Source organism: Electrophorus electricus, chromosome 13, assembly GCF_013358815.1.
Source record: "Electrophorus electricus isolate fEleEle1 chromosome 13, fEleEle1.pri, whole genome shotgun sequence".
NCBI classification, from domain to species: domain Eukaryota; kingdom Metazoa; phylum Chordata; class Actinopteri; order Gymnotiformes; family Gymnotidae; genus Electrophorus; species Electrophorus electricus.
The window spans coordinates 5,082,004-5,108,798 of NC_049547.1; the positions used below are offsets into that span (position 1 = coordinate 5,082,004).

Sequence of the window (26,795 nt, forward strand, 5' to 3'; positions counted from 1 at the left end):
TCAATTCTGACTGTGGCAAATTGTTTTCTCTTGGGTTTAAAATTTGAAACACTTGTTGTAGCACTCAAGTCACAAGAAAGCAAAAAAGAAGCCTTATCGTGTTTTAAAAATAAAATGACTAACCTGGAACATACTAAGCCAGTTTCCCAGACATAGATAAAGCCAAGTTTTGGGTTAAATTGCAGTGTCAGTGGTACATTGCCATTGGAAAATCTTTTTAGTCAAAGCTTAGGCTTAACGTGAATGTGGGAAACTGGCTCATAGATGTAAGCTAATCAAAGAAGTCTCAGTACATTGCTTTATTGCTTTATTGCTGGCCAGTGACATCGTATACGATTGCTACTATTCTATTTAACTGGTTCTCCCTCACACAGACAAACTATTCAAATGGATAATTTGTTAATCAACTCTAAGATCTATTTGCAGACAAGCACAGGCAACTCTTAAAACTATTTCGCTGCTGTACCAATCAACGCCATAACACAACATACAACCCATGTTCCACTGACCCAGGCTGGAGGCTGGAGCTGCAAAACAGAGCAGGGTAATACAGAATAGGATGAGCTGGGCTACAAGCCAGTATGCTGCTAGTTTAGGTAATTTGCTTCTGTTAGGCTAAATATCAACCATACATGTCTTTGGAAGGAGGGCGTGGCACTGAAGAGGAGGAGGTCAGTTCATTCTGTGCTCAAACCTAGCAAACCTAGCAGTTTGCAAACATTTCAAAATTGATTACAGCTGCTTTAAGACGATCCCCAATCAGTGTCACTCAAGTGTGATGCTGTCATAAATGACACTGAGGAATGTCCAACACTGAGTATATAACACAATATATGAAAATTATAATGAGACGGTTACATAGGATGATGCCAGATGTGTCTGTGCACTTGTAAATAATTTATTTTAATTTAATTATCAGTTTATAAACAAGGCAGTCCTTTCCTTTTTTGGACACTACACCCAAAACATTTGAAAGAACAATTGATTTAAAATTCAGTTTAGATATAATTATATTTTCATATCATTCTTGAATAATGAATGCACCAAACCCCATACAAAACTCAATTTAACCTGCCCTTTACTAGCAATTTGGAAATTGTCACATTAAAAAATGTGATTAAAGCCAGAAAATTACCATATATTTCTCTGTGAACCATTCTCTGTGAATGAACATATTTGCTTTACTTTTTTGAAAAAATCTCATTGGATTCACACTGAAAAGTTTAATCACGGGTCAGAGCAGGATTGTTCTGCTCTCCTAATTTCTTGCTTATGTAGAAATTAACAAATTACTCTGCCAACTTGCTTATTTCTTCAAATAACTGAACCCAAATATAAATGTGCACCAGATCCCATAGTAAGATGTTTAACACATGAAACCCATAACTTCAAAAATCCTTGGAATTTTTATATGTCTTTATTGGTTTCAAAGCAAGGAGTGGAGGGGAATCAAAAGAAAAATAACAAGGAATAAAACATCTGCATATAAGAGCTGTTTATTAATGAATGAAAGATATTCACGTTGTCATCCGTCAAGACATTTTCAGGAAATACTTAACATTATTGACTCCTTTTTCTCATTTGAGCTCAGTGTAGAGACCTCTCCTTCAAAGATTGCTCTCAATATTTTGATATTGTGTTTTCACAGGTGCACTAAGTATTCTCCAGCTCCCTCAAACAGGTTAGCCAAAATGGGTATGACTGTGTGTGGTTGGACTTTACACATGTTTCCAGTGAAATATCATCATTATTGATGAGATGGAGACTCCTGGACATTAGGCTAAAAGCACGAAATATTTGGAATATCTGCAAAGTAAGTTTTCTTTTCCTTCTGATTTTAATTAGCAATGTCTGCTCATATTTTATTACTTTTGGTATACTCTTTGTTGTAAGTATGGATCACAGCCACGATGTTTGACACCTGTTATAACTTCTGACTGTAATGAATAGGTTACAGTATGTGATATACATTAGACTGGTCACTGTGGTTGGGTTTCTGAAATTAAACTAGTCCATGTGTTTTGGATCTCTGAGCGAAGTAACCCTCTGCTTGAAAAAAATGTCTCCTGTTCTTTATCACACCGATTTAGCATGAGTAGGCACAGGTATACGAAGGTGTCAGAAGTCCATCTGTGGAGGATTATTCCTGTGTTTCCTCTCCTTTTTAAAACACATGAGTCTTTTTTCACTCTATGTTTCCTTTTTTAGTTCCGTTCAGTTTTACATGTGAGCTGCTACAAGTGACTGATGATCTTGAGATGGTGGATTTAAAACTGAGTTGCAGATGCACTACAGCTCCCTGACAGTTAAAGAAACAAGCCTGTGGTTCATGATTGGTGTAATCCTGAAATGATTTTAATGATCCCTTCTGCAAGGAAGATGCTTTGAGAATTTGTTTAATTAGAATCATTTGTGATTCATAAAATACTGGACTGGACTACATGCAACTAATCGTATTTGCTCAGGAAAGTGTGTATGTCAAAAGGTTATCACTTCCCCAACAGTAAACAATACTTACAATTCAGCTCCAGGAATTCTGTCACCTATTAGAATTTAGTTCCGGTCCTGGTTTAACCCCAAATCCAGAATGTCCTGGAATTTGTCCCCTCCGGGCTTGATCATGTCTCTTGAAGGATCCATTTTAGGTTTGGGGCCATATGACAAAACTCTCAAACCAAACCCATCTCTTAAAATTCCCTCAGCCATGAGAACTGCAGTTGTGTAGTAAGGCTATAAGCGGGGTTGCCTTATTGCACCTATTTTGGAGACAAGCGTAGAACCTGATGAGACAAGGTATCACATTGTAGGCTAAGCAGAGATGCATAAAATCCTGAGCTTCTGTTTCTGATGCTTTGTGTTCTGTTTAAAGTGTTGGTACATTAATGCAATTGTTAAAATCAACAAATGTCAGTTGTTGGACAATTAAAAGGTGCACATTTGCACTTTTTAGTAGTTCATTTTAATGACAAAATGTGTTATTAAGTTTTCAAAAATATTTTGTGAATAGAACTTCCAGATGTGCTTACTGAAAGATTTCACTTTTGCCATACATTTAGAAATAACCTCGGCAAGCCAATTCTATATTAGTCAAAGGTAAAGTGAATGCACCTCATTTACCGCTTCCAAACACTAGGTGGCAATAATGCGTTTGAACATGTAGAATCTTGCAGCGCAAAGGGCTAGAAGAAAGTAGGAAGCGAGATTTCGGTCATTTGCCCAATGATTTTTGTGGCGAGGAGGTGGCTGGTTTCGCATTTTAAAAGACATTTTAGAAACATCATTGGCATCCAAAAAGACGCAAAGGTGTGTTTCGGTAAGGAGTGTCATTATGAATTACATGTAATGAATTCATTAAACCTAGTTGTACGTGTTATTAGCTAGCTTGCCAACCCTTTCGTAGCTTGTTAAGTAGTAGTAAGCAAGAAGGCGCAGTCGTGCTCGCTGTAGTTGTAGGTTATACATGTTAAACCACGTAGGCAACAACATTACAGCATATGGTCTTTTGGAAACTAGCGCAACTCTTCTCACTTCTTACTAACCTAACGCTGGCTAGCTAGTGTACTTTGCTGACCTAGCCGGCTACCTAACGAGTGAAGATAATAGGTCGGTGAGTGACCTGGAGGACCCCCTCATTTGCACATCGCAAAGCCTCGATCGCTCTAGCCACACGAAGGTTTTGGTGCGCTGCTACTTCATATATTACGGTTTACGGTTGTGAAACGACTTTTATTTCGGGCATTAGAAATCTAAAAGAAATGTTCTACAGCTTAAACATGTCTTACCCATGTCTAACGCACTAAAGGAAATTGTGTTAAAGCATATATAGAAGAGAAAAGTCTTAAATTTGTTCCCCTGTTAAAATGTATTTATTTTCAGTTAAATCCACTATTTTTAAATATGATTTTAGCTACGCATGATATGACTTCCTTATGTTTTTACTGTGAGAATCAGCAGAAATTATAAAGCAAAATTGTGCAAATGGCCTATCAGTTAAATATAGCATATTATTTAAAAATACAATAAAAAAAACCAAACACAAATCAAATGATCAATTCATGCCACTATATTCTTGGAGAACACTTTCTAAATTACGCTGAAGTGTTTGTACTATAGGAATTTGGTTTATTGGGATAACTAATAGAAAATGTCTGTTTGATATCAAATCACGCCACTAAATTCTTAAAATATGATTTTTCTCATGTACTCTTAAATGTCTAATCAGTTTTCTTTTTATAATCACGCCAAAGTATTCTTGATCGATACTTTCCCTTGTGCACTGTATCTTTCATCCACCCCCCTTTCATTGGGACTGACAGTCATTTCCAAGGTGAACACTGCACGTTAGATTCATAAAACGTAAATAAATAATCCAATTCACAAATTTATGCTAGACTTTTCTTATTGTTACTTTTGTAGGAAAATGCTTTTCTTCTGCTTATTTTTAAGACATTTTGTTCTGTTTACATTGTTGGTAAGGCAATTTCTGTGTGGATGTGTGCATGTGTGTGTGTGTTTAGTCTCGGCATCTGGCTGTGCTGATGTGATGGGTAGCCACAGGAACCAAGGTCAGACGGAGGGTGCCACTTTGGAACGTGTCTACTGTAGAGGGACTCTCACTGAAGTGCTAAAATATGGGCCCACGGACCTGTATGCTGCTGTCAAAAGCCCTAACCCAGCCAGAGCGCTCATTCTCATCATTCCAGGTAGGCCACACGAAAGGCCCCTGTAGCCCTGAAATGCATGACATACACAGCAGGGAGACACACTGTCCATATTTTCAGCTATTTTTGTTTTGTTTTTGCAGTAACAGTAATTTAATATGGTTTTCTGACAGTTATGTGAATGAATTATGAATTTTGCCAATTCAAGAAAAACCTGATTTGGTTTCTTTGTGCTTTGTAACAACTCTGTCAGAAGCAGAGGTAGTGGGTTAAAGATTATGTATTGAACTCATCATCTTTAAAAAGCAGACATTAACGTACACTGGCAGATAATATTGGCATAACAGGCTTTTCCTGCACAAAACAACTGCTATTTTGCCACACTTCATTTTATAGTTACTATCCAAATCCAAAAACAAAACAAAAATTTTCCTTTATTTATTTAGTTTTTCTTCATTTTTATTTCCTTTTGAGTTTTTGCTCAACTTCAAAGCATCTGACCTCACCTCACTTATTAAGATGAATTACCAGATAAAACTTTATCAGATAAAAGGAAGCATGTTCCATTCTTTTGTTGCCAAGATAAAAATAAACAAACTCATGGAAAAGGCGAGACGCAGGCAGAAGTCACAGCTTTGGTCTGCGGGTGGGTGAAGGGGGCGGCCTGACTTTAAGGGCTGGACAGTACACTTGCCAGCCCATGCTGGCCACGTGAACAAGAACGTGGACCTAGGATGGCAGGTTTCCTTTTTACGTTTGTCTCTGCGTCAGGAAAGCACCAGTGGAAAATGGTGGACTATGCTACCACCTCCCTGATAGACCCTTTGAGTAGCATGATGTTGTAGAAAACCTGTGTGGCTCAGGTGCAGGTGTTAAAAGATCAAAGATTCTGCTGGACCTTTGGGAGCTTATGTAAAACCACATAAGCTCCCAAAGGTCCAACAGAATGTGTCTTTGTAGTATCAGTTACCCACAGCATTAGAGAGGTTTCCAAGCATCTTTCCAAGTAGTCACAGCAACAAATAGGCTCATGTCCTTCTTCTCTCCTTTTAAACTTTCACCAGCATGGTCCATTCACGATAGTGAAATTAAAGCCTGGCTCTATGAGAAATACATGGATACAGTTCAGCCTGATGCTTTGTTTTGACCCAATTACTATTGGGTTATCTTTGTTTAAAATAGCAGCAATGCAATTTGAAATATATCTGAAATCCTTCATTGCTGTATTGTCTATTAAGAAGGGCAAATTCATTGTAAGTGAGTAATCATGATAATGTAAAATATTTTTGAAGAGGACACATTTAAAAAAAATTAAATTGCTATTATTTCAATATTACTGCAACAACCTTGGGCTTGTAGTAAATCTGAATGTTCGTCTTATGAAAGTGTGACATGTTTGCTAATGTGTGTTATTGTAATGGAATTTGTTAAGTTATGCGGCATTTGCAGTATGCCACATTCCATTGTAGTTCAGAATTATATACACTATGTAGTAGCTTTAATGGCCCATTTTGTTTTTCTTACTTCTTATTTCTGAATAGTTTCATGCATGTGTCAGTAATTGATTAAATCAGGTAGCGCTTGGGTTAAATTGCATGTGGGCTGGAATGATTTGGGCTTTGTCCTCTTGACTGGAAAGGTAACTTTGGGAAATAGGAAAATGACTGCAAATAAAGTGCAAATTATACAATAGTTTTTTGCAAACTATACTTTATACAATTCTTTACTGTCTTGGATACACTAGTGAATTAAGGCAGTTAACTAGAGGGTATAATAGTGAATATTGAACATTCCCTTTTATTGGAAAGGGAAATGTTTTTCCAGAGTGTATATAGAAACAATTTGAACTTACTTGTTTACATCAGGCATCCTTTCCTTGTATTTATTCAATTATTATTTAATATACTGCCATGAATTTTGCAAATGTCCTCATGTAGCACCAACATTGTGTCAAAAATGTTGACCTCTTCCATACTTTTCCAGTGTCTGTTCTGGCTCCATAAACTTGCTGGTCTCGAACCGTGGAGCCTGTGATGCAAGCAGCTAAAGGCCACGGCTCTGATGTTACTTTTTAAGTTGTTTAGTGGCCATTTACCAGAAATTTGCCATTTCACTTTTTTTTCCTTTCAATCCATGCCAATGTTTCATGTCTCAGTAAATGCAAGTTGCTATTTAATAACTGTACGTAACTGTACACATTCAGAACATAAAAATAAACAAAGCACTTGTTTTGTCATCTTGCACATACTAGTCTGACAATCTCTCTGTGCTGCTGAAATAGTTAATTCTCTATCTTTCTCTGTATAATAAAATTTGCTAACCAAGAATTGGATCTGTGTCCCCTGCCAACCCCTCTGTATGACTTCTTGTTCAGCTCTCCCACCACTAAAAATGCAGGCCCATTCTTGTAATATTCACTAGTTCCCGTGAGCTATCACTGGCTTCGGCACTAGCACTGACACTTTGTTGATGGAAACGTGACTTTCCAACATACAAGGTCCATACAAGGCCCTCATTGACCTAACCCAAGTAATCAAGGGCCTACAGAACTCCTTGATTACCTGGCAAATTTGTTGTGGGTTGGATTGGATTGATAACCTCTGATGTAAAGGGGTGGAATGCAACAGCTTTCAGCTGTACTTTGTTTGAGGAGCATTGTTTCAGTAATAGTTGGGTGGCTGTTTGTGTCAGTTCATCTAACTTATCACTGAACAAGAGCTACGTGTTTAAGTTTTGTGAAAGAAAATTCCCTGATTCTCACATTCTGGTTAGATAACATCTTGGGAAAGATGCATTCTTAATGAACCATTATTACAAAGAGTTCGTAGTTCTTGTGACAAATATGAGTGTCTCACTTTAACATTGCCTTTCTTTTGTAGCCTAGGAGGCATGTGTGTGAGTGAGTAGATTATGTAGGTGGCTCATCCACATACATGTTCAGTCTGGTCGCCCTTGAATTGATTGAATGAATACTGACATGTCTTGCCTTGTCATCAGACATCTTTCTTAAGGACTCTTGTTCTGTCACTGCCTTTCTGTTTGCCTGTCACTGAAGAGTCCATCACAACTGATCCCATTTCTTCCCCTTGACCTCAATCAGTGTCACGCATGTAGCATATGCTTTTCTTGTAGCACACTATTAAGATGTGACCAACCAGCATTTCTCACCGAAAAGACCAGGCTCAGGCTGATGACCTTCAAGAGCGTTGTGAGGAGTGGCCGGTTTTCTTTGGCCCTGAATGTCACTGAGCATTGCGCTCAAAGGACTCTTTTATGGCATGTAGACAACGTGTGGGTAAAGGGCTGTTATTGTAGAGCCTGTGCCCTTTTCCCCAGAGATAACGGCAATTATCGCTGCTGTCTCGCCAGAGTCCCCTCCCGGTGTCTCATATCCACCAGGGGCAAAGCACAGGTGCTACAGTTTTAATCTGCTACAATAACACTGCTGCGGTGAGGGGTGTATGCCGGTTAGTGAGCCAAGCACCCTGTCTTGGGCAGAATGAAAGGAAACAGCAGGGTGGAATGCATAATCTGACTATGGGTTATGACTAATGTAATTAGTACTGTTGGTGATAATGAATGTCTTTATAAAGGACATAGTTCATAGATTATGTGCTTTCACCATGTCTGATAAAGTTAAGAACTTTAAATCTCTAGTTATCTCATCAGATGCAGCACAAGATATTTACTTTTTTTTTTTTAGTTGGCAGTTATTTCTCCAATAATATCAAATTCCGCTCAATCAGGTGAGCTTGGAAGGATAAAAGAAGAATTTTATTTTTTCAAGTGAATTGACATTTCTGTTTGCTACAATACATTTCAAATGTTTATCACCCTTACTGATCTGTGGCACCAGGTCCTATTGACCTGCGTGACCCAGTCTCAATTTATTCTGAAAGAAATACAGTTTCAGAAGGCTGCTGCTTGTGGGGAGAGGCAGAGAGAGAGATGCACCAGTACATTTGCCCTTGAGCCATAACTGCCCTTTGTACAAACAAAATCAGTATTGCAGCAAAATATGAACACATGTCGTCTTTTTTTTTTTTTTTTAAGAATCAATTCAGTAAGTACTTCAAAAATGTTCCATGTTCCAACATATGGATTTTTGCTCGTTGCAATGTAAATACAAAGAGTGGCAGCTGTTAATATTTAATGTCAGTGTGGGACTGACAGTCTTAAGCAGAATTAGAATTATCCAATTTTCTAGTTCACTTGAGGATTTAGAAGTTTAAAATTGGACCATGTAAAGCTCTTCATAATTTGTTGAGATGAGTGAAGAATAAGTTATTATAACTCATATTAAAGCTGTAAAAGATGTTCAGTGGCTTAGGGGATGTCTTTCACAGATGGGTCGAATTTATAGGAACCTGCTGTGCTGAGCACTTTCCTGGTCCAAGCAGCTGTATCCAATACCCCTCAGTATCACATTGTTTGATAATTCATAATAATCCTACAGAGCTTCCTTCCACACTCTTTCCTTTCATCATTAAGCTTTTCTGAGGTCTTTTTTTCTTCTTGACTTTGCACACTACGCAGTGTGCATGTGACTGTTCTCAGCTGTGCTAAGCAGGCCTTCTCCTCTCTCTCTGTATGAATCCTGCCTTAAACATGGAACACCTAGCAATCAGGAACACCTTGTCAATAAGAGATCCTATTGTATTATTGTAATTCAGCTTGCTTGCATTTGTCTATGGAGCAGGAGTCAACAGGCATGTCAGTAAAGGTTGTTTCTAGGAATGTTACCTGGAGGTTCTCTTTGATTGCTAGTCCATCCTTGGATCCCAAGAACCTTTTTAAAAAATCTCTGTTGTACTAATAGAGGTGTTGAGTGATGGAGAATATTTTTCCGAGCCTGAGATAAAGTTGCATATCATGTCGGGAAAGCTTTTAACCGTAAAGTTTTTAATGTTGACTGTTTGGTTCAAAATAAGTGTCAGATATCTTTGCTGAACCCCACCTTTATATTCCTTGTAGTCTTATTATTTTGGACATATTGTTGATTGAGTTTTCTGTTTAAAGTCCAGTATTATTTTAAGTTGTCTTTAGCCAGCCAGGTTTACACTATAAAGACACATCAGGCCCCTTAACAGTAATCTGCTACAGCCCTGCCTTCATCTGGAGCCACACAGACCTCATGGGTTTCAGGGAACAGCCCTCAGAGAAAATAGTCTATCAGAAGAGCTGGCTATAGTGACCCTTGGTTGCATCTTTGCCAAAGTCAATAAAGCATTTTCACTTGTTCTCCTCCTTTCGTGTGATGGATAGACTTTTTGGCATGTTAAGAGCCAATCTGTTAAAGTGGACTCCACACACTGTCCACAGTAAGAATTCCAGCACATGCGGTGCCGATGTTGTCATAGGCGGATTTCTTTCATGAGTTGAACTGGTGTCTGCCGTTCGGCCTGCGATTCTGTTAATGGCCGCCACTGATATGGATCAAAGGAAGGCAATTTCAGGATGCCATCCTAGGGTTGAAGGGTTGTTATCCACAACTTGCTGTGGAGAAGACCTCTTTTTATGCTCACACCAAACGCGACAACGTATATCATCTCGCCAAGACCCCATGGGTCACACATCACTATTCAGTTAGCCTGTATGCACTGATTTAGTGCCGCTGCTTGCAAGTGTGTTTTAGAGAGCAGGGGTGACGGAGGGCGGCCCCTGCACCTGCAGGGCTACGTCAGTGGCGTGGTAGTCCAGGCAGCCTCGGGGTCAGAGACGGCGGGCTGGGTATCTGTTTAATGTTCCAGCAACAGCCCTGAATTTATGAACTCAGGGGAAAGAGGGAAATGATAACGTGGAGGAGAGGCGAGGATAGCTCATGCTTCTGTCCTCGTTTTCTTTTTTCCAAGGATATAGGAATGCCTCCTTTGCATTCTTTCCCTGCACAGAAACCGACAAGATTTGTTTTTCTTTTTTTTTCTTCACTGATTCGATAGGCGATGCTCACTTGGATTCCTGTCAAAAAGCACACACGTGGCTATAAAGGAAAAACAAATACATCTGCCTGGAGTTCAAAAAAAACTTTTGAGCCAGCAGTTACCTGAGTGTCCTGCTCTCATAAACACAAACATCTCATTCTGTCGTTAAGTAATCCTCATGAGGTGTCTCAATTACAGGGCTTGTAATTGAGCCACTTCGTGTAGACACTGTAGTCAAGTAGTCCTCATGAAGTGTTTAAATTACAGGACATCCTACTGCAGAGCGCAGCTATGCGTTGAGGTGTTTATTGCTAAGTGCTTGCCTTTTTGTCGACACCACTTCCCCACTGAACCTCCCCCACACACCAGACCTCTGCACTAGATCCACGTGTAACAGTGCATACAATTCAGGGAAGACCTTTGATCCCACCCAGACCTTGAGCGAGATCTAGGCGCTTTATTGTGGTGGATTGTCGTCTCCGATAGCACAGGCCTGAAGCAGCACCGGCTTTGAGCCTTGGGTTGGGTGGGTGGGTGGGGGCAAACCCCATCTGGGAGAGATTTGGAAATCCTCAGCATAAATGAAAACATACAAATGGATTTAATCAGTTTGACGAGGGTTCAGGAGGGCTGCTATTGGCCCTTAGCGCCCGCCCACTCGCTTCCCACAGGCCTATCGGTGCACAAAATCTTAGCCTGCTCAGCTTCAGGCCCAGAGCCCAGGAGGGGACGGGAGCAGCAAGAGCAGGCAGATGAAAGGATGCGCTGCTATGGTGGAGGTCTGCCTCACTGATCCCGGCCCATGTTCACAGAGTACACAACGATGATGAGCTTAAAAAAAAAAGTTTGAAGTTCACAGTTTGCTACATTTACAGCTTGAGCTCATACATGCATTTGTGTATTCATGATTAAATAATCGGGGAATAAAAAGATGATCGTATAAAAAGACAGCAAGTAAAAGCTGAAATGTCGTGCGCATATTAAACAAATGATAGATATAAATAAATAAGCAGAAATATATTCTAATATAAATAAAATATTTTGGAGGAATGTGGTGGAACGAAAGTAGGTATTCTGAAACAGTTGTTCTTTAAAGGTACCGCAAGTACATTTCCTTTATAGAGGTAACGTAAGCCCAGCAGCTTCCTTTACTTGGACCTGCTAACCCCATGGCTTGCCATGATATAAATAGGTAGCCTGCATTTTTGCATCAGTTTTCTCACTAATATGTAATATTCCACATCCACCACAGCTGAGAGATTTCATATTTCATACTTGATCATTTTTATTTCAGTTCTGCCTGATTACTATACATTCTAGGCTTTTTTTCTTCTTGGAATTTGCAAAATGCATGGAATTGAATAGTAGGCAATTTGTACTTTCTAACCCGTTTTAACCTTTATAGAGGTGCCTTTCTAGCGTGATCAAATAATATGACTGCTAAGTGCTGCAGTGTTTTGGTTTCTGAAATTTGTTGGTTTGTCTGAAGTTATGCAATGCCTTTTTTTTGGTAAATCCATTAGCAATTCATATGTAAAATGTCTGGAGTAGTATATTTTGCTATCAAACAGCCACTTATAGCTGCTAAGATGTGTGCCAACCTCTACTTTCGCACCAGCTCAGAACTTTGTGCAAAGATCCATGTTTTATCAACATTGCCAGTGATTCTGACCAAAGCTTGCAAATTAAGGAAGAGACGGGCAAAACACAAACCCAGAGGTAGTGAGCAATCTGGATTCTTAATTGATTGATTTTGGGTGACTAGTGATTTAACAGAAAAAAATAAAAAAAATTTTGGTCATTTGTTTTGTACTTCGCCCAGATTGTCTTCGTAATGTAGATTAAAAGACTCCCACTAACACAAACATCCCCACAAGTGTGTCTAAAGGCGTTGTGCAATGTGCCTTAAGCAGCTGCAATCTGTTTTCTGATTAATGACTCAGGATATTTGAATCAAAATATTAAAACAAGGGCAGGAACTGTTGCGCGCTTCAGAGCCGCAAAGATCAAACCGCCAGTAGTTTGGGTTCAAGCACGGACTACCGCTCACATGCCATGGTTGTTTTTTGTGCGGCCTGTGCCTCCCCAACCCCCCAGAGGGGCCTTGCATTTAGAGGTTTTGTGTTTCGTCATGGATGTCATTAGGCTGCTTGTAAAGTGTTTGTTTGCTTTAAGGCATCTTTTGGTGCCAGACCCAGCTGGAGGACACCACCCACTGCATAACATGCTCCTCTACCACTTGAGAATGTTACTTGAAAGGAAAATAAATTCTTGTTGTCTGTAACAGTGAACAACTGACACTGATGGCTCCCATAACTTGAATCTGATGAGAATTAGAAAAAAATGTACATGTCAGTATACTGGGGATTGCATGGTTGCACTGGTCTTCTGGCCACATGCAAGCATAAGTCTCATCTCAGGTTAAGTTGCACCCCCAGTTTAGGATTCCTCAGGAAAGGCCATTTTGGTCTAGGACTAGGCTTATTTAGATGACGAGTGTCGCAAAAACAGCCTGCGTTTTGGTTTACGTGGCTGCATGTGTCACGTGCAGCCTTATGGGAAGAAGAGGTTGTGTCTGGGACAGTTTTGCTCATCACCCAGCTTCAGTGTACTCTGAGCAGGCCTACTGACTCACCAGACTGAGAACTACGAGCACCTTGAGTGCACCCATGAGACGGAAGTTACTCACCGCCTCCAGCATACCACTGTGCTAAAATGACCATGCTACTTGGTGACAGGATTCCTGATATGACTCTTTCTCCAGGTGGCCATTCTTGACCCCTCCCCCACTCCCCCCTTTAGAAATTCTGCACAAAACATCAGTAGACTTGCAGTGGAATTGTGCAACTCGTTTTGCTGTGGTGCTGTCATACATAGACTCTCGCTCACACACGAGATTTATCGCGGTTTGAGACAGTGCCCAAAGAGAGCTGGAGTTAGCCGGCCTGACCACGAAGACAGGGTGCTCTTTGTTCGGTTGCAGGGGCAGCTGGTGCTCAGCAGTGCCATTTCTCTTTGCATCTCCTCTCGCTTGTGCTTAGTCTCATCCATTAAGACCAATGGCACAGGGTCACAAGCCTTGCGATGGACCTCTTCCTTTGTTGTAAGTGGGGCGTAGCTTCTTGTGTCAGTGGTCAGTTAGAGCCCCCTACACTTGTTTGAAGCACTGCATCTTAGGCTGTAGCTTATGCGTTTTGTAGCGTATCACATATTAAAGCATAGTTTATTAGTTATTTGCTGTCCACAATAAAGGGAATGTCCTTGAAATGGGGGGGGGGGGAGCAAATCTCATGAAACCTCTTTAAATTCTTAAATATTTTTAATGTTTTAAATGTTCAAATGTCACTTTCCTTTGTGTGACTGTTATGCAGTATCATTTTAAGACTGTATATGTATAAATGCATGTATCCATTTCATAAATTCATTCATTTGTTCATTCATTTTGTGTGTTGCCCCAGTGAATGAAAAACGCAACGGCTCTTAATTGTGCACATTAAAGCAGCCAGAAATGTTCGTAGCCTCAGTTTCTGCCATGTCTTCACCTGCATAGTTCCTACCCATAATCTTTGTCCCTGACATGTCAATGGAACCCAGCAGCTGGGTCAAGGTAAAGGAAGGTGGGCTGTGTTCACTGAGTTCGCAATGTGTATTTCATTCCACGAGGCCATGAGGCCATTCACCAGAGTCTTCAAGATGCTGCTTCTCTCCCCCTCTACAGGCAACCCGGGTGTTGTGGGATTTTACAAAACCTTCATGTGGACGTTGTATCAGACCTTCAACCGACGATACCCTGTGTGGGCTGTGAGTCAGGCTGGACATTGTTCACCTCAAGACACCTTGGACTTAGTTGAAGGTAGGAGATCTACAGTAGCCTGTATATTTTATACATACCTTTTTGAAACTGAGCACAATGTTTTTTCACAATATTATTGATTTAAGCATCTCACTAGCATTAATTTAGCATATCAATTTATTCCTGACCATGTTTCAGTATGATGGCAAAGCCACTAATGCCACAAAGTCAGTAGGTGGCAGCAGACAATTAAAGAGGTTATGGAGCTGCTGTTGTGCAGGGAAATATGTGATGCATGAAGTGTAGTCACAACCCACCAAAACACAAAAAATTGTGACTCTAACCAAACTTCCAGTTATCTCATTTGTTATGCTTTCTTCCCACATATTTGATACTTTGTTCTTTGCTTTAAAGCCGGTACTCTTAGGATAAGCCGTATGGGCAGCCTGCTGAGCCTTGTTGTCTTAGTTTGCAGAGTATAGAGTTACCGGGCAGCCCTCAGGCAGCCTGAGAGCCTGGGCTTCTGCGGCGAACAGGAACAGGGCTGGTAGGCCGGGCTGGCTAGGTAGCCTCGCCCTCCTTCTCTCCATGCCAGTGCATGAATGTCCAGCATGGTCATCCATAAAGCAGCGTGGACATTTTTATTGAGCTCACTACGTGGGAAAGACATTAGCCAAGCCCACCTGTAATAAGCCAAACCACATACATATGGCTCGGATCTCCAAAAACAGCACTTCCACTGGTTGGCTTGATGGATTGGACAGTGAAGGTGGAAGCTGGCCATGTCAGGGCCACAGACGGTGCAGAAAAAACTGCATAGACCATTCACTTCTCATTAGATTCTATTTAGACATATTTTCTACATATTTATGACCCCATGATCTTGGATAATGATTCCATAAATCGTATCATTACCATTATGTGATTAACTGGGAAAATGAAAAGTTTATTATTAAGTACAGCCTTTTGTTAATACCTAAAAAATCTGAAACTGAGACAGTAACTAGAGGTTTGTAGATAGTAAGTTTTAGCATGTTAAGTGCATTCATGTGTTCCTTAAACAGTCACAAACCCCATGAGATGTCATAAGCATTGCTACAAATTGAAGTACCGACCGACTCCTCTTTTTATTGTGAACACATGGTGATCCATTGCTAGACCACAGCGATACGCCATTCACAGCCACACAGATGATATCTGGTGACGGTCAGACAGCAGACATTGACATTTATTGCTGTTCCCATGTCGCCCAAGCACGTAACAGGGTGATTAGAAGTCACAGCTCCGCACTGAATTTAGATTTGCCAGGAGATGACAGTAAGCGGCAAGCTCTTCCAAGACAGCACAGATGAAAGAGAGGATATAATTAAAAGCTATATTTCCTTTCCTCAAAGCTCTCTGTTTGCGTGACATCTGACATCATCAACGGGACACTTAAGCATGGCGGCACTGAGTGTGCAGCATGGCTCTCTTCTTCTCTTTTCTCATTTAGTCCATTGTCTAGTTCATCTCAGTTATCCATACACTATCATCCTCTGGCATTTGGTTCCCAGATGCCCCTGTCCAGGGAAGTAGCTGCTGAGTGTGTAGAATATCAGACTGTATCCAGATAAGATCTGCAGTCAGATATTATAAAACCCATATTATGGAATGCTTCTCATTTAGTATGACAGGGATTTGTTTAGGTAGAATTAATTTGAAACGGTTGAAATCCTGTCTTCTCAATGTGCCCATCCCATTTTAACTGATTAGTTTAGCTTTAGTTTCCTGTTATTTGTATTGTTATTTATTAGACCTCAAACGCCCCCAGTATGCAGACACATGACTGAAATATAGTTGTATTGTGGTGAAATTCACTAAAATGTACACCGCATCAGCACTTTTATTGTAGAGCCAGATATTTTGGAGAGCTGTAAGCAAATGCAGTGTGTAATATGGGTAATTAGGTTTTGTATTAATTCATATAAATGTTAGGTTTTTGTACTCCTAAGGACTTTTTGTCATTAAGGTTAATTGTTATAACCAAGGTTAAGTTTGCAGTGGTTATGCAGTGTGAAGTGGTGGTCCAGTCAAAGAGGTACTGCTCTAGAATGAGCACTGAATGCTGCCCATTGACTTGCTACTGTTCAAAGAGCACTGGACCGGTCGGGGGTCAGCAGCCAGCATGGTTACTCAGAAACCTTCTGTTTGCCTGGGGCAACTTGTCAACCTGGCAAAGACATGGGGAGACTTAGAGTTCATTGATAAGATCATCAAACTTGTAACCACTTCAGTCACTTGGGCCTTCTAAGTCTACTCATATTTTACAGCAAATATTAAGTGATATCGTATTGCTCTGTTTCGGAAACATAAACGAAAGCGGGGTGGGGGGGGGGGGTGAAGGTGGTGGGGGTAAACATGCCAAATGTCCCAAGGGAGAAAACTCTTCCTGTGGTTGGCAATTTGTGATTCATGCTTTTGATTACAGTGAAAATATCTGTTAATATAAACACAGAGAACATTTTGGTCCTTTCCAAAGTCAATAACCGTGTCCTGGGTCAAGCCTTGCCTCCCAGACCTGCAGTCTTCATTCATTCAGTATGAATGAGTCTAGAAGGCTGCTGCTCTGAATCCACTTTCCCGGCTTTGATATGACTAAATTACCCACTATTAATGTCCAGACTGCTAAAGCATGTGGGCAACAAATGGAATTTCCTTCATTCTTGTAACCCTAACTTGCATATATGGCCAGGGATTTTAAGGGTTCGAAGTATCTCTCAAATCAGTTAGGTTAGCTTTTGGACTCCTCTGATTGAATGCATGAATGATGGTAAATATGTGAATCTTTTTTGTTATTGTTGAACAACATTCCAAACAAATGCACCTTGCAGATACCCTTTTGCTGGCTGAGGTAGGATGTGCCGACAATGATGGTTTTATTAATAATGCAGTAGTCCCTTCTTCAGAATGCTGAGAAGGGCCAGGCTGCTTTAGGCCAGTGTTGTACTGAAAGTAATAAAAATTTCTAGAATTTCATTGGTCAGATTTCCTGTTGATTTGCTAACAGACTTACATTGCAGAACCCTTTCAAAATTTGACCAGAATGAGCACATACAGAGCAGCGACTCCCTGCACCCATACTAATGAGCGGGTTTGTTTAGTACCACTCAGAAATGCATCCTATAGTAATCAAGAAGTTTTATAGTAGTCTATTTGCATGTCAGTGGGTTTTTTGTTTATTTCACTTTATTTATGAAATGTTTATTTGTCTGTCCACTTTTTTGTTACCTCTTCTGTGAAGGGTTAGAAGGTCTGACTGCACACCAGCGATATAATGACTTTGCACAACTCAAGAGATATTGGTTCAGCTAATAGAGAATAGACTCAAAGTCTAGGAGATGCTTGCTGTCTGATGTTCAAAATGCAGAACGGGAAATATGTTCCATAGTTCTCATGGCTCCTATTTAAATCCACTGAAATACAGTAAGATTATTCTGGAAGCTTATAATAGGGTAGAATGTGGACAACCTCAACAGCCTTGTCTGGATACCTACTCAGCCCAACTAAGATGATCAGTGTTTTTGGTGTTAAGATGTGTAAGGATGGTGCTCTTCATTTGGCCATTCAGTTACAAATAAGGATGTTGTCCAAGTTGATAAAAAGCAGCATTTTCACTTCTCTCAATATAGACTACTAGGTTTCTTTTCATCGTCATAATGTTCATTTGTTGATGGTCGTAAAGGCTTGAGTTCTTTATTTCAGGATTAAGTCTTCCTCATTTGTACCATATAATTTGTCAGTGTAAAATTTATGAAATTAATGACTGGCCATTGTGGGAGGTCATGACACTGCACACAAAAAAGATTAAGTGCCGACCAGCAAGCACAACATGAACCCTTAAAGCAGTGCTTCAGTGTTATACTATAAGCATGAAATCAACTTCAGTCAAGTTGGTAGACCTTATAATCGTCTATTGGGAAGTCCAGGGAGACTCGTACTCAGTGCTCACACTGGCCTCTCTGTGCTGTTAGATAAACACGTCGGAAAGCTAGGCTAGGAACCTCTGGGAGGGGAAAAAATCTGAATCGGATTTGGAACGTGGGAAAAGAGGGGTAAGGAGTGGATGGGGAGAGCTAATGTGGAGGAGTGCACAGGTCACTGCCATTAAAACTCATTGTCTGATCCTAAGCACACGTTCAAGAGAGGAAAAACTACCACTGGCAGCAGATGTTGGTTTTAAGCAAATATTATTGACAGGATATTTTTTGTACAAGTAATGACGAATACCTCAGCTAAGCGTAAAATGATTTACCATGAGTGCTTATTTCCGGGTGATTTTGGAATACCCTATTGAAAGTGAATCATTTAGACTGAAGCTGAACCGAGGTTCATAAGAGAGAAGCTCTAGCATTGCATTCTCTAAGACCAAACTGTAACAATTACTAATTGGTCTTATGCATATTCACCAAGATCAATCAACTGAATACACTATTCACAATTCTCAATCAGAAAACTTCTAGGTGCTTCCACTGAAAAAAATCCCACCAAAACAAGTTTCTATTTGTTTGTTTCTTTAAATGTATTAAATGATATTTTTCCACAGTAATCCGAGTCCTCAGTTTTTGGTTTGTCTTCATTCTGAATTTTCAGTATGTCACTAGAACATCACTAAGTAGTGTTTAATCCACACATTTGAATTCAAAGCAAGTACCCCAACATATTTTAAAATACTTCAATTTGATCTAGTCTTTTCAGTTTGGTTAACCTTTGTGCACTGTTTATAGCTGCAATGTGGGAATTTTTCTTCATTTTGAATTGCTTGCCCATTGGACATACCTGACAGAATTCACAGGGTAGCCTCTTATACCTGTTTGGAAATGGTCTGTTCCACATCATAACCTAATCTGATTGTATGGCATGAGCTCATTGAATTGTAGGTGTTAGGCATATCATGCATCTCAGAAGCCCGGTTTAATACTTCATAGTTCATACCTTGCTTCTCTCCTTCTCAAATGCACTTGCTCCCTCATCAGTCTCTCTTGAGGGCTGGTATTTTATGTGATAAAATGATTTAATGTTCTGAGCTCTTTGTATAGTTCTTACCAGTTCACCTCCTTTCAATACGTTTTTTTTTATCTCTCATGTCATGTCCTGCAGGTCAATCAGTGTCTTTATCTTTCTCTGGACACCATTTTTTATGCTTCACTTGCGCGACATGGTAAACGCATTCCCTCTGTCTGATACTTACGGCAACCGTAAGGCCAGGCGCATTTTTTCGTTTTGACCAGAATCTCATCAGGTGAATAAAGTACCTTTGCTGTTGCTGAATCACAACAAATGTGTCTGAAATAGTCGGGGTGGCTTTAGAGATCACTTCTTATGCTTATGCAGTATAATCTGGTGAGCCAGTAGGGGCCCGATGGCATGCAGTTTCCAGGCAACACAAAAGAGTATTACGTACAGCTGATTATTGCTTACTGCTGAAAATTATTACAGCTGTTATTTTCTTTTCATTTGTTTTATTTGACCAGCATCCTTTAATAAAACAGATCTCTGGGCAGGTAGCCACATCCAACGATATCTGCGGAAATGTCAGAATAATACCATCAATGTTATTTTTGCAAAGACAAAATGATGTTTTATATTCCAGTAACCATATATTCTGTGATGTCTCATGATGGACCATTTAATCTTTTTATGTCCTTAAAACTGTTATGAGTTATTTCTCCTCGTGCTCCTCCTCTCGCCCTCTGTCTCTCATTAATAAATGATCTTCAATCATTGTTCACTACACTGATAAATAGCATAAGCCCCTCCATGCTTCCCCTTCCTTCCTGCTCATTTCTCCCTCTGTCTCCCTCTTGCTCCCTCCCCTGCTTGCTCTTTTCTCGCTCTTTTCTCATTCTCTGCACCCATCTGTGGTCTCATGCCTGCTCATACCCTCTGTTGAGTCAACTTTACCTCGTTCAGCGCTGCATGGATGAAGTTAATATCAAAGCCTGCCAAACACTGTTCAGGATCTCAGGTTACCGGAATTGTTCAACGGGGCGTAATTTTACCTCTGCAAAGAAATAATGAAGAACAAGATCAAGATGTTGAAAGAAAACTTCACACATGGAAAACTTGCCAATTTAACGTGACCCTCAGATCACTAACCATTTATTTTCTTTCTTTTTTTAATCTTAGAAGTTCAGATCAGGCGTCTACAATCAGTAAACAAATTAACATCACATTTCCCAGTGGTGGCGGTGATGAGGATGACATGAAGATACTAGCAACAACGAGCTACCTATGTTGACAATGGACATTGGCTTAAAGACTTGTGGCCCCTTTGTGCTTATCCCATTTTCAAATTTTTTTGCTTTTAAGATGCATCAGTGATGGAGTCGGACGTGTTTGGCCTGAATGGCCAGATCGAGCACAAACTGGCCTTCCTCTTCGAGCATGTGCCCCGAGACATGCATGTGGTCCTGATTGGTCACTCAATTGGCTGCTACATTGTGCTGGAGATGATGAAGCGAGACCAGGAGTTAAAGGTAAAACACAACTTTTAAAGGCATATTCCCCAGTTGTGGTCATGTCACATGCTATATTTTGATCTATGTTTGTCCATGCTAGCCAATTAAAAATGAATAATAAATGAATAACCAATAAATACCTGACCATCTAAGTTACATAGGACTGTTACTTTAAAATGCCAAGGAAAGACACAGGAGGATGAACTAGATTAAGGTAAAGCTGGAGTAATAACTTGTCTCTCATTGCAACTCAAGGCCACGTCTGGAGGCTGTTGGCTGCTGTGTTCTGGTTCTTCTATATTAAACCATGTAAATAATAACTAGTGCTGCCAGAGTTCCCCTGGGCAATCCACAGAAATGTCCTGGGCCACCTTGGTGATATGCGACCCCAGTGGGGCTTGGGTGCTCAGCGAGGCGTGGTGCGCTGGGATATGCATGTTCCAGAAGTGCCCCGAGATGCCGTTTCGAACAGGATAACGAGACACTTCTGTTCCCTTGTGCCTGCTGTGCTGAAGGTCAGCAGATTAAATAACGTGGAAAAGAACCTCGATTTTCTTGCTCCCCTGGGGCTTTCCTTCTGCTAAGAGATGCTCTTCATCATTTTTATTTTTTAGCTTTTGCACTTCATTGATTTTCTTTTTTCACCCTCTCACGTCCTCATTTTTTAAAATTAACTACTTTTACATTTCAGTCTGTTGCTTTCATTTTAAAGGAATGTTTATTTCCTCTACCAGCCCCAGTACAGGTATGAACAGCCCTATTTGTAATGATAAGGGCTGAATTATAATTATACACAATATAAATGTTCCGCTACTTAGAGAAGACACTCATGTAACAACTTCTAAGTAATCTTTTGAAGAAAAAAAAACAGACATTTTTATACTTGTAGAAACAGATGTAATGGCGTTAACAGGTCATAACTATTATGTTGTTGATGCATCATAGTAAAGCCTGAGATGTGGTGCATCTTTTGCTGGTTCTGGTGTGTAGCTTTGTGGTGTGCTGCTTAAAGCCAATCTTGGTAACTCCATAAATCTCAGATGTGGACCATAGTGGGTTTTTTTTTGTTTGTTTGTTTTAATTTGTAGAGCAGAGTTACCAGCAAGACCAGTCAAGACTTGCTGTCTCATGACACAAAAAAAAAAGTAAAAAAAAAAAAAAAAAAAGAGTTCCTTCACTGCTGCAGACTGCAGCTTGGTGATTATGTATGATGTGTGATAATCTAAAACTCCTGGTCCTTTGGGCTGCAGGGCGCTGTTGAGGCCTGGGCAGGCAATGGCAGCTGCCCCTTCAACGCTCTCCCAAATGCTGGCACTGCTCAGTTTGTAAGCGAGAACAGCACGAGGCATCCGGCACACAGCCAGGCGCTCTGATTGTCCCGCTTAATGCCACGGATGCAAAGTTTGGTATAAGGGACAGAGAGGTGGATGGTGACGGCACCAGTCCAGCTGGAGTTTGTCTGGACTTTGCCGTATTTTCATCGCTGACTGGTCAATGCTTACTGATATGGCCTCATGCAGGTCTTAGCCAATCAGGTCAGCTCAACACAGTGACCGTCTTCTGGCCTGCTGCTGCAAATGTGCCTCTGTTGTGCAACTCTGGTCCAGCCTCCCTCGGGGCTGCTGTCTGTTCTGAGATATCAAGGTGAATGTTTAGACTCTGGCCTGTCCAATGAGCAATCTAGAGCGTGCAGCAGACGTGTCGGGGGCAGTAGCCCACACCGGGCTCAGTAAGGCTTTTTCTGGCCTCTGTATTTTTGAGATTATGCGCCAATAGAGGAGTATAGCACACAGTCCTTGAAGGTAGCAGCCATTTACAGTCGGCCAGTGCAGTGGCTAAGAAACTGTCCCTTCCTGCCTGTCAGAAATGACGGATTGTTCCACTCAGCAGTCACAGGCTGAGACTTGCATCTAGTTTTCTTCAGTCACTTATTTTGACTTTATTTCTTCCAATTTCAGTCAAGTCAGTCAATAACTGCTTTTAGATCATCTTTTTTGGACTTTTGACTATAATTCATTTGTAAATTTTTGCTCGTTCATGGTATGTTGCACAAGACTCTTTGCAGCAAGATTTTGGCTAATGTTATTTGATGACATTCTAAGGCAGCGAAATCTTCAGTGGTCATTAATTTCCAGAATAACAGAATACAGACATACTAGAATATTTGAAAGTGACGTGTTTTTGGGGGGTTTTTTTGTTGGTTTTTTTATTACCAGCCACACTTTATGCAACTAGAAAAATCTTCTTATTCCTTTGGAACTGATGTTGAACACATCTTTAACAATTAGTGTGAAGAAATATTTGTTAAACAAAAGACGTTGTGATTGGAATGCTTATTTCAGATGTTTAAATGGAGTCATTATCTAGGACAGGCAAAGGAAATCGTTCAGATGTTCAAAAGGGGGAAGCCGTGACAACTTTTGTCATTCTGCACATTGGAAATCTACATTTTTCCTTAGACAATAAAGCGTGTTTCTCTCATGAACGTGTGTGTGTGTCGCAGCGCACTGGGTGGGCCTTTGTTCAAGGAGCAAGGGTCAGGTGGACGGGTCCAGACACACTGGCTTTATTTTATGATTCATTCAAATAAAACATCATTACAGTCGCTCTGCATGCCAGATACAAAGCATAAACATTACAGCATATAGTGTCGGCTCACGTTACAGTCCCAAAACGTTCCAGCTTTTAAAAGCCCATATGCTTAAATCCTCTTAACATGCCATCAAGTGTCTAGGCTTTTAGTGCATCCTAGTATAATTGATCGATTGACTGATCTCAGTCTCCCACTATCCCATGATTATTCCCAAAGTGCTGCTGGCAGTTTTGGCAAGTACATAATCCAGTGCAAGTGGATCAATTGGCAAGAAAAATGTTTAAAGACCTTCCAAACTTGTTCTGCTCACAGAACATGGGCTGATTGCCACTTAACTATTTGGCAGCTTGTTAGCCATTTGGGAGATTTGCAGTGTCTAAAGAATTTGTAGTGTTTGTTAAGGCCTTAATGAAGTATGAGGTATCTAGGCAGGCGAATAGCTGGGATGTTGCTAAAAGCCTACTAGGGTAAGATTAGTGATCGATAATGATTGATGTAAGTTGACACTGTTTATACAATACTGTGCCATATAAATTCCGTGGATTTATCACTCATATTGGCTGTGCTGCTGGTATGGGATGATGGTTTTTATTTTTATTTTTTTCTATAATATTCATGCCAATATTTGTCCACATCTTTGAGGCATAAACTGCTATCTCTGGACAGGAAAGTCTGATCTGCAAAGTATATTTTTCTGAGGTAAAGTAGTACAGCCATTTCTTTGCAAAGGACCATAAGCGAGAGCAGGTATTTTGAACGGCCCAGACTAAAGTATGACTCATTGAGTCGCCGCTAGACCAGATCTGTACACCATTAACATTCCTCCACCGTCACATTCATCCCTCAGGTCAGTGCAAATCTGTCTGTGACATCTCAACTTATTTCACCTCCTCTGGCCCAGATGTTGCTGCAGAAGATACAATGCTCCCCCACCTTTAGTAAGACTAGAAACAGGACCTTGTTGTGTGTGAGTGTGAGAGAGAGAGAGGGAGAGAGACTGGCTGTCTTTCACTGATTAAAGAGCCCCTCCCAGAGTTCTATCAGATTCCTTTGCATTCTTCTGTGCATTCTTGCGACCAGCAGGAAGTGGTGCTGCTTCTCATCAAAGATCACCTGTTCCCCACACACCCACTCTGGCTCACAAACCACCAACCCCCACAGCTGGAGCTCAGAGCCTTAACTTTGGCTCGAGCTTGGAGATAGTGGTCATCTGAGATGGATTTTTCAATGGCCTGTTCTAATCCTGATTTTTAGCAAGCAGTGTGGTCAGTGACCAATATAAGATTGCTATTTCCATGTGTCTTTTAACACGAGCCATTGTAGAAGAAAAGGATGGTATTTCACTAAAACTATTAAATAGTACAGATTAATTTACTGTGTGATTTACACAATAAATTACTACTTTCATTGTAAGACATAAAGAACGTAGTGTTATTTGTTCTCACAAAGGATATCGCCAGTTTGTCATATCATACACACGGCACTACTTCATAAACCCTTCCCACACAGCTATACTAATTTGATTTACTTAATGAGTGAGAGAGTGTGATGAGTGGAGCTAAAATTTTAACATCATATTTTACTGCATGTGTGTTACAGCCTAAATAAAGCATTAAAATAATTTAGTGTTTTTGTCCTTTATATAATTTAAATGCAAGGTAGCAACCCTACTTCAGAAGTAACCTAAATGTTGATGGCACTAACATCACATGAACTCTGTGTCTTTGGGGGGGGGGGGGGGGGGGGGGTTGTTTTTTATTTTTGGATTTTGCCTCAGATATGAGTGAAGTCATAGGATTTTGTTTTTGGATATCAAATTCATCATTTGTTGATGATGCTGTGGTTTAAAAAAAACAAAAAACGGCCTGATATATCATCCTGACAGTATATTGGTCGGCTACTACTTGAAGATGCAAATATTTTTTTTTTAATGAACAATTTTCTTTTCATTAATGTTCCCAGAAAAGCTTCATATTCCAGTCATGGGCTTCATGAATCAGTGTCTCACCAGTACCTACAGATCATCTTGTTCCTATACTGTTGTGTAGAAGTGCATGGGCCGTCTGACAGAGTAATTAGTGGTCACTGTGCAGGTTCAAACACTGACATGAGACATGGAGCTATTGTGCTCAACAACGGCATCAAGCTTGGGAAGATTAAGCTTCATTCTTGTTTAGTCTGAGGTGTAACATTTTCTCAAATTGAACTCGGGCCACATTCTGTAGCATTTCTTTCCTTTGGCAGTGGCCTGACTTACTAATAGGTGGATTTAATGCTGTGAATATTTTTGCTATTAAAGTGTTTTCTTTATTTCCTTATCCTATAGTTTCTTACTTGCAACACTGCTATGGTTAGTCTTCTTTAGAAAATTTGAAGGTTGTCATCTGTTATTATTTACAAGACAATCTGTGCTGAGAATTTCACTTGTAGAACCCAAGTACAATGTCATAGAAAAATAAACTGAACGTATAAAAAAAAGATCTCATTTTGGAGATGTTTTTCATTTTTTTTCTTTTAATATCCCAGTGGTCAAAGTTATATGGGTCAGAGGGAACTGTTCCTAGATCAATAGTTGTCTATTAAATTGGATCCAGATTTCTTGTGTTTGTATCAAAGAGTCCGCAAAAGACGTGCTACAAGTGAAAACCAACACCCTATCAGCTTAGTAGCACTATTGGGGTTTAAAGTTTACTTGGTTTGAAAATTACTAAATTACATTTGGCACTATATTTTGCTGGAAATGAAAGATGCTGCACTGCTTAGCTTCACTGAAAAATATTTGGCCTGAACTGCAAAGCCTTGCAACAGCAGACAAAGCACATTCACTTCGTCTTGCTCACTGAATGAGCGGAGCTACGTTCCAGTCAATGGCCAAGCAGAGACAGGTGCTTCCTGTTTCTGGAAGTTAGTCTCTCTCTATGTCTAGTCAGTCTTTCTCTCCTTCTCTTTGTTTTTCTCTTTTTTTTTTTTTGCCTCCCCCTCCTATCAGTTTCATAATCCACAAAACAAAAGGCTGTGGACATGACACATTTCCCTTACATACTCTCGCTGACATTGTGTAGCATGCAAGATGCGTCCCATTTGCAAGAAAAGAAATGACATTTTCTGTTGAAAGAAACTGCCTGTAAGGCTGGGGTCAGACTAAACGAACTCTGACAGGATTTTGTCCAAGCCAACCCATTTCCAATGTCAGGTCCAATTATGAGTGTTGGGAACAAGGAACGGGTCTTTATGTGACAGGGATGTGGCGTCTGGTACACCCCATGACAGCCCAACGAAAAGTCTAACATGTCAGAATGTTTTGTATTTTCTAGATTAGTCTGACGTCTA

General features: G+C 40.3%; 1 protein-coding gene across 2 annotated transcripts in view; it reads left to right on the forward strand.

Annotated features, from left to right (window-relative positions):
* Positions 1 to 3,189: 3,189 nt before the first annotated feature.
* Positions 3,190 to 26,795, forward strand: part of ldah (lipid droplet associated hydrolase) — a 33,937-nt gene continuing 10,331 nt past the window's right edge. Inside the window, exons 1-4 of one of the 2 annotated variants that reach the window (XM_027008897.2) lie at positions 3,190 to 3,313; positions 4,518 to 4,703; positions 14,301 to 14,435; positions 20,724 to 20,890. In XM_027008897.2, the coding sequence (XP_026864698.2) occupies positions 3,220 to 3,313; positions 4,518 to 4,703; positions 14,301 to 14,435; positions 20,724 to 20,890 (582 nt within the window). In that variant the 5' untranslated portion in view covers positions 3,190 to 3,219. The remainder of the gene's footprint in view (positions 3,314 to 4,517; positions 4,704 to 14,300; positions 14,436 to 20,723; positions 20,891 to 26,795) is intronic. The other variant, XM_027008898.2, reaches the window with a different exon arrangement.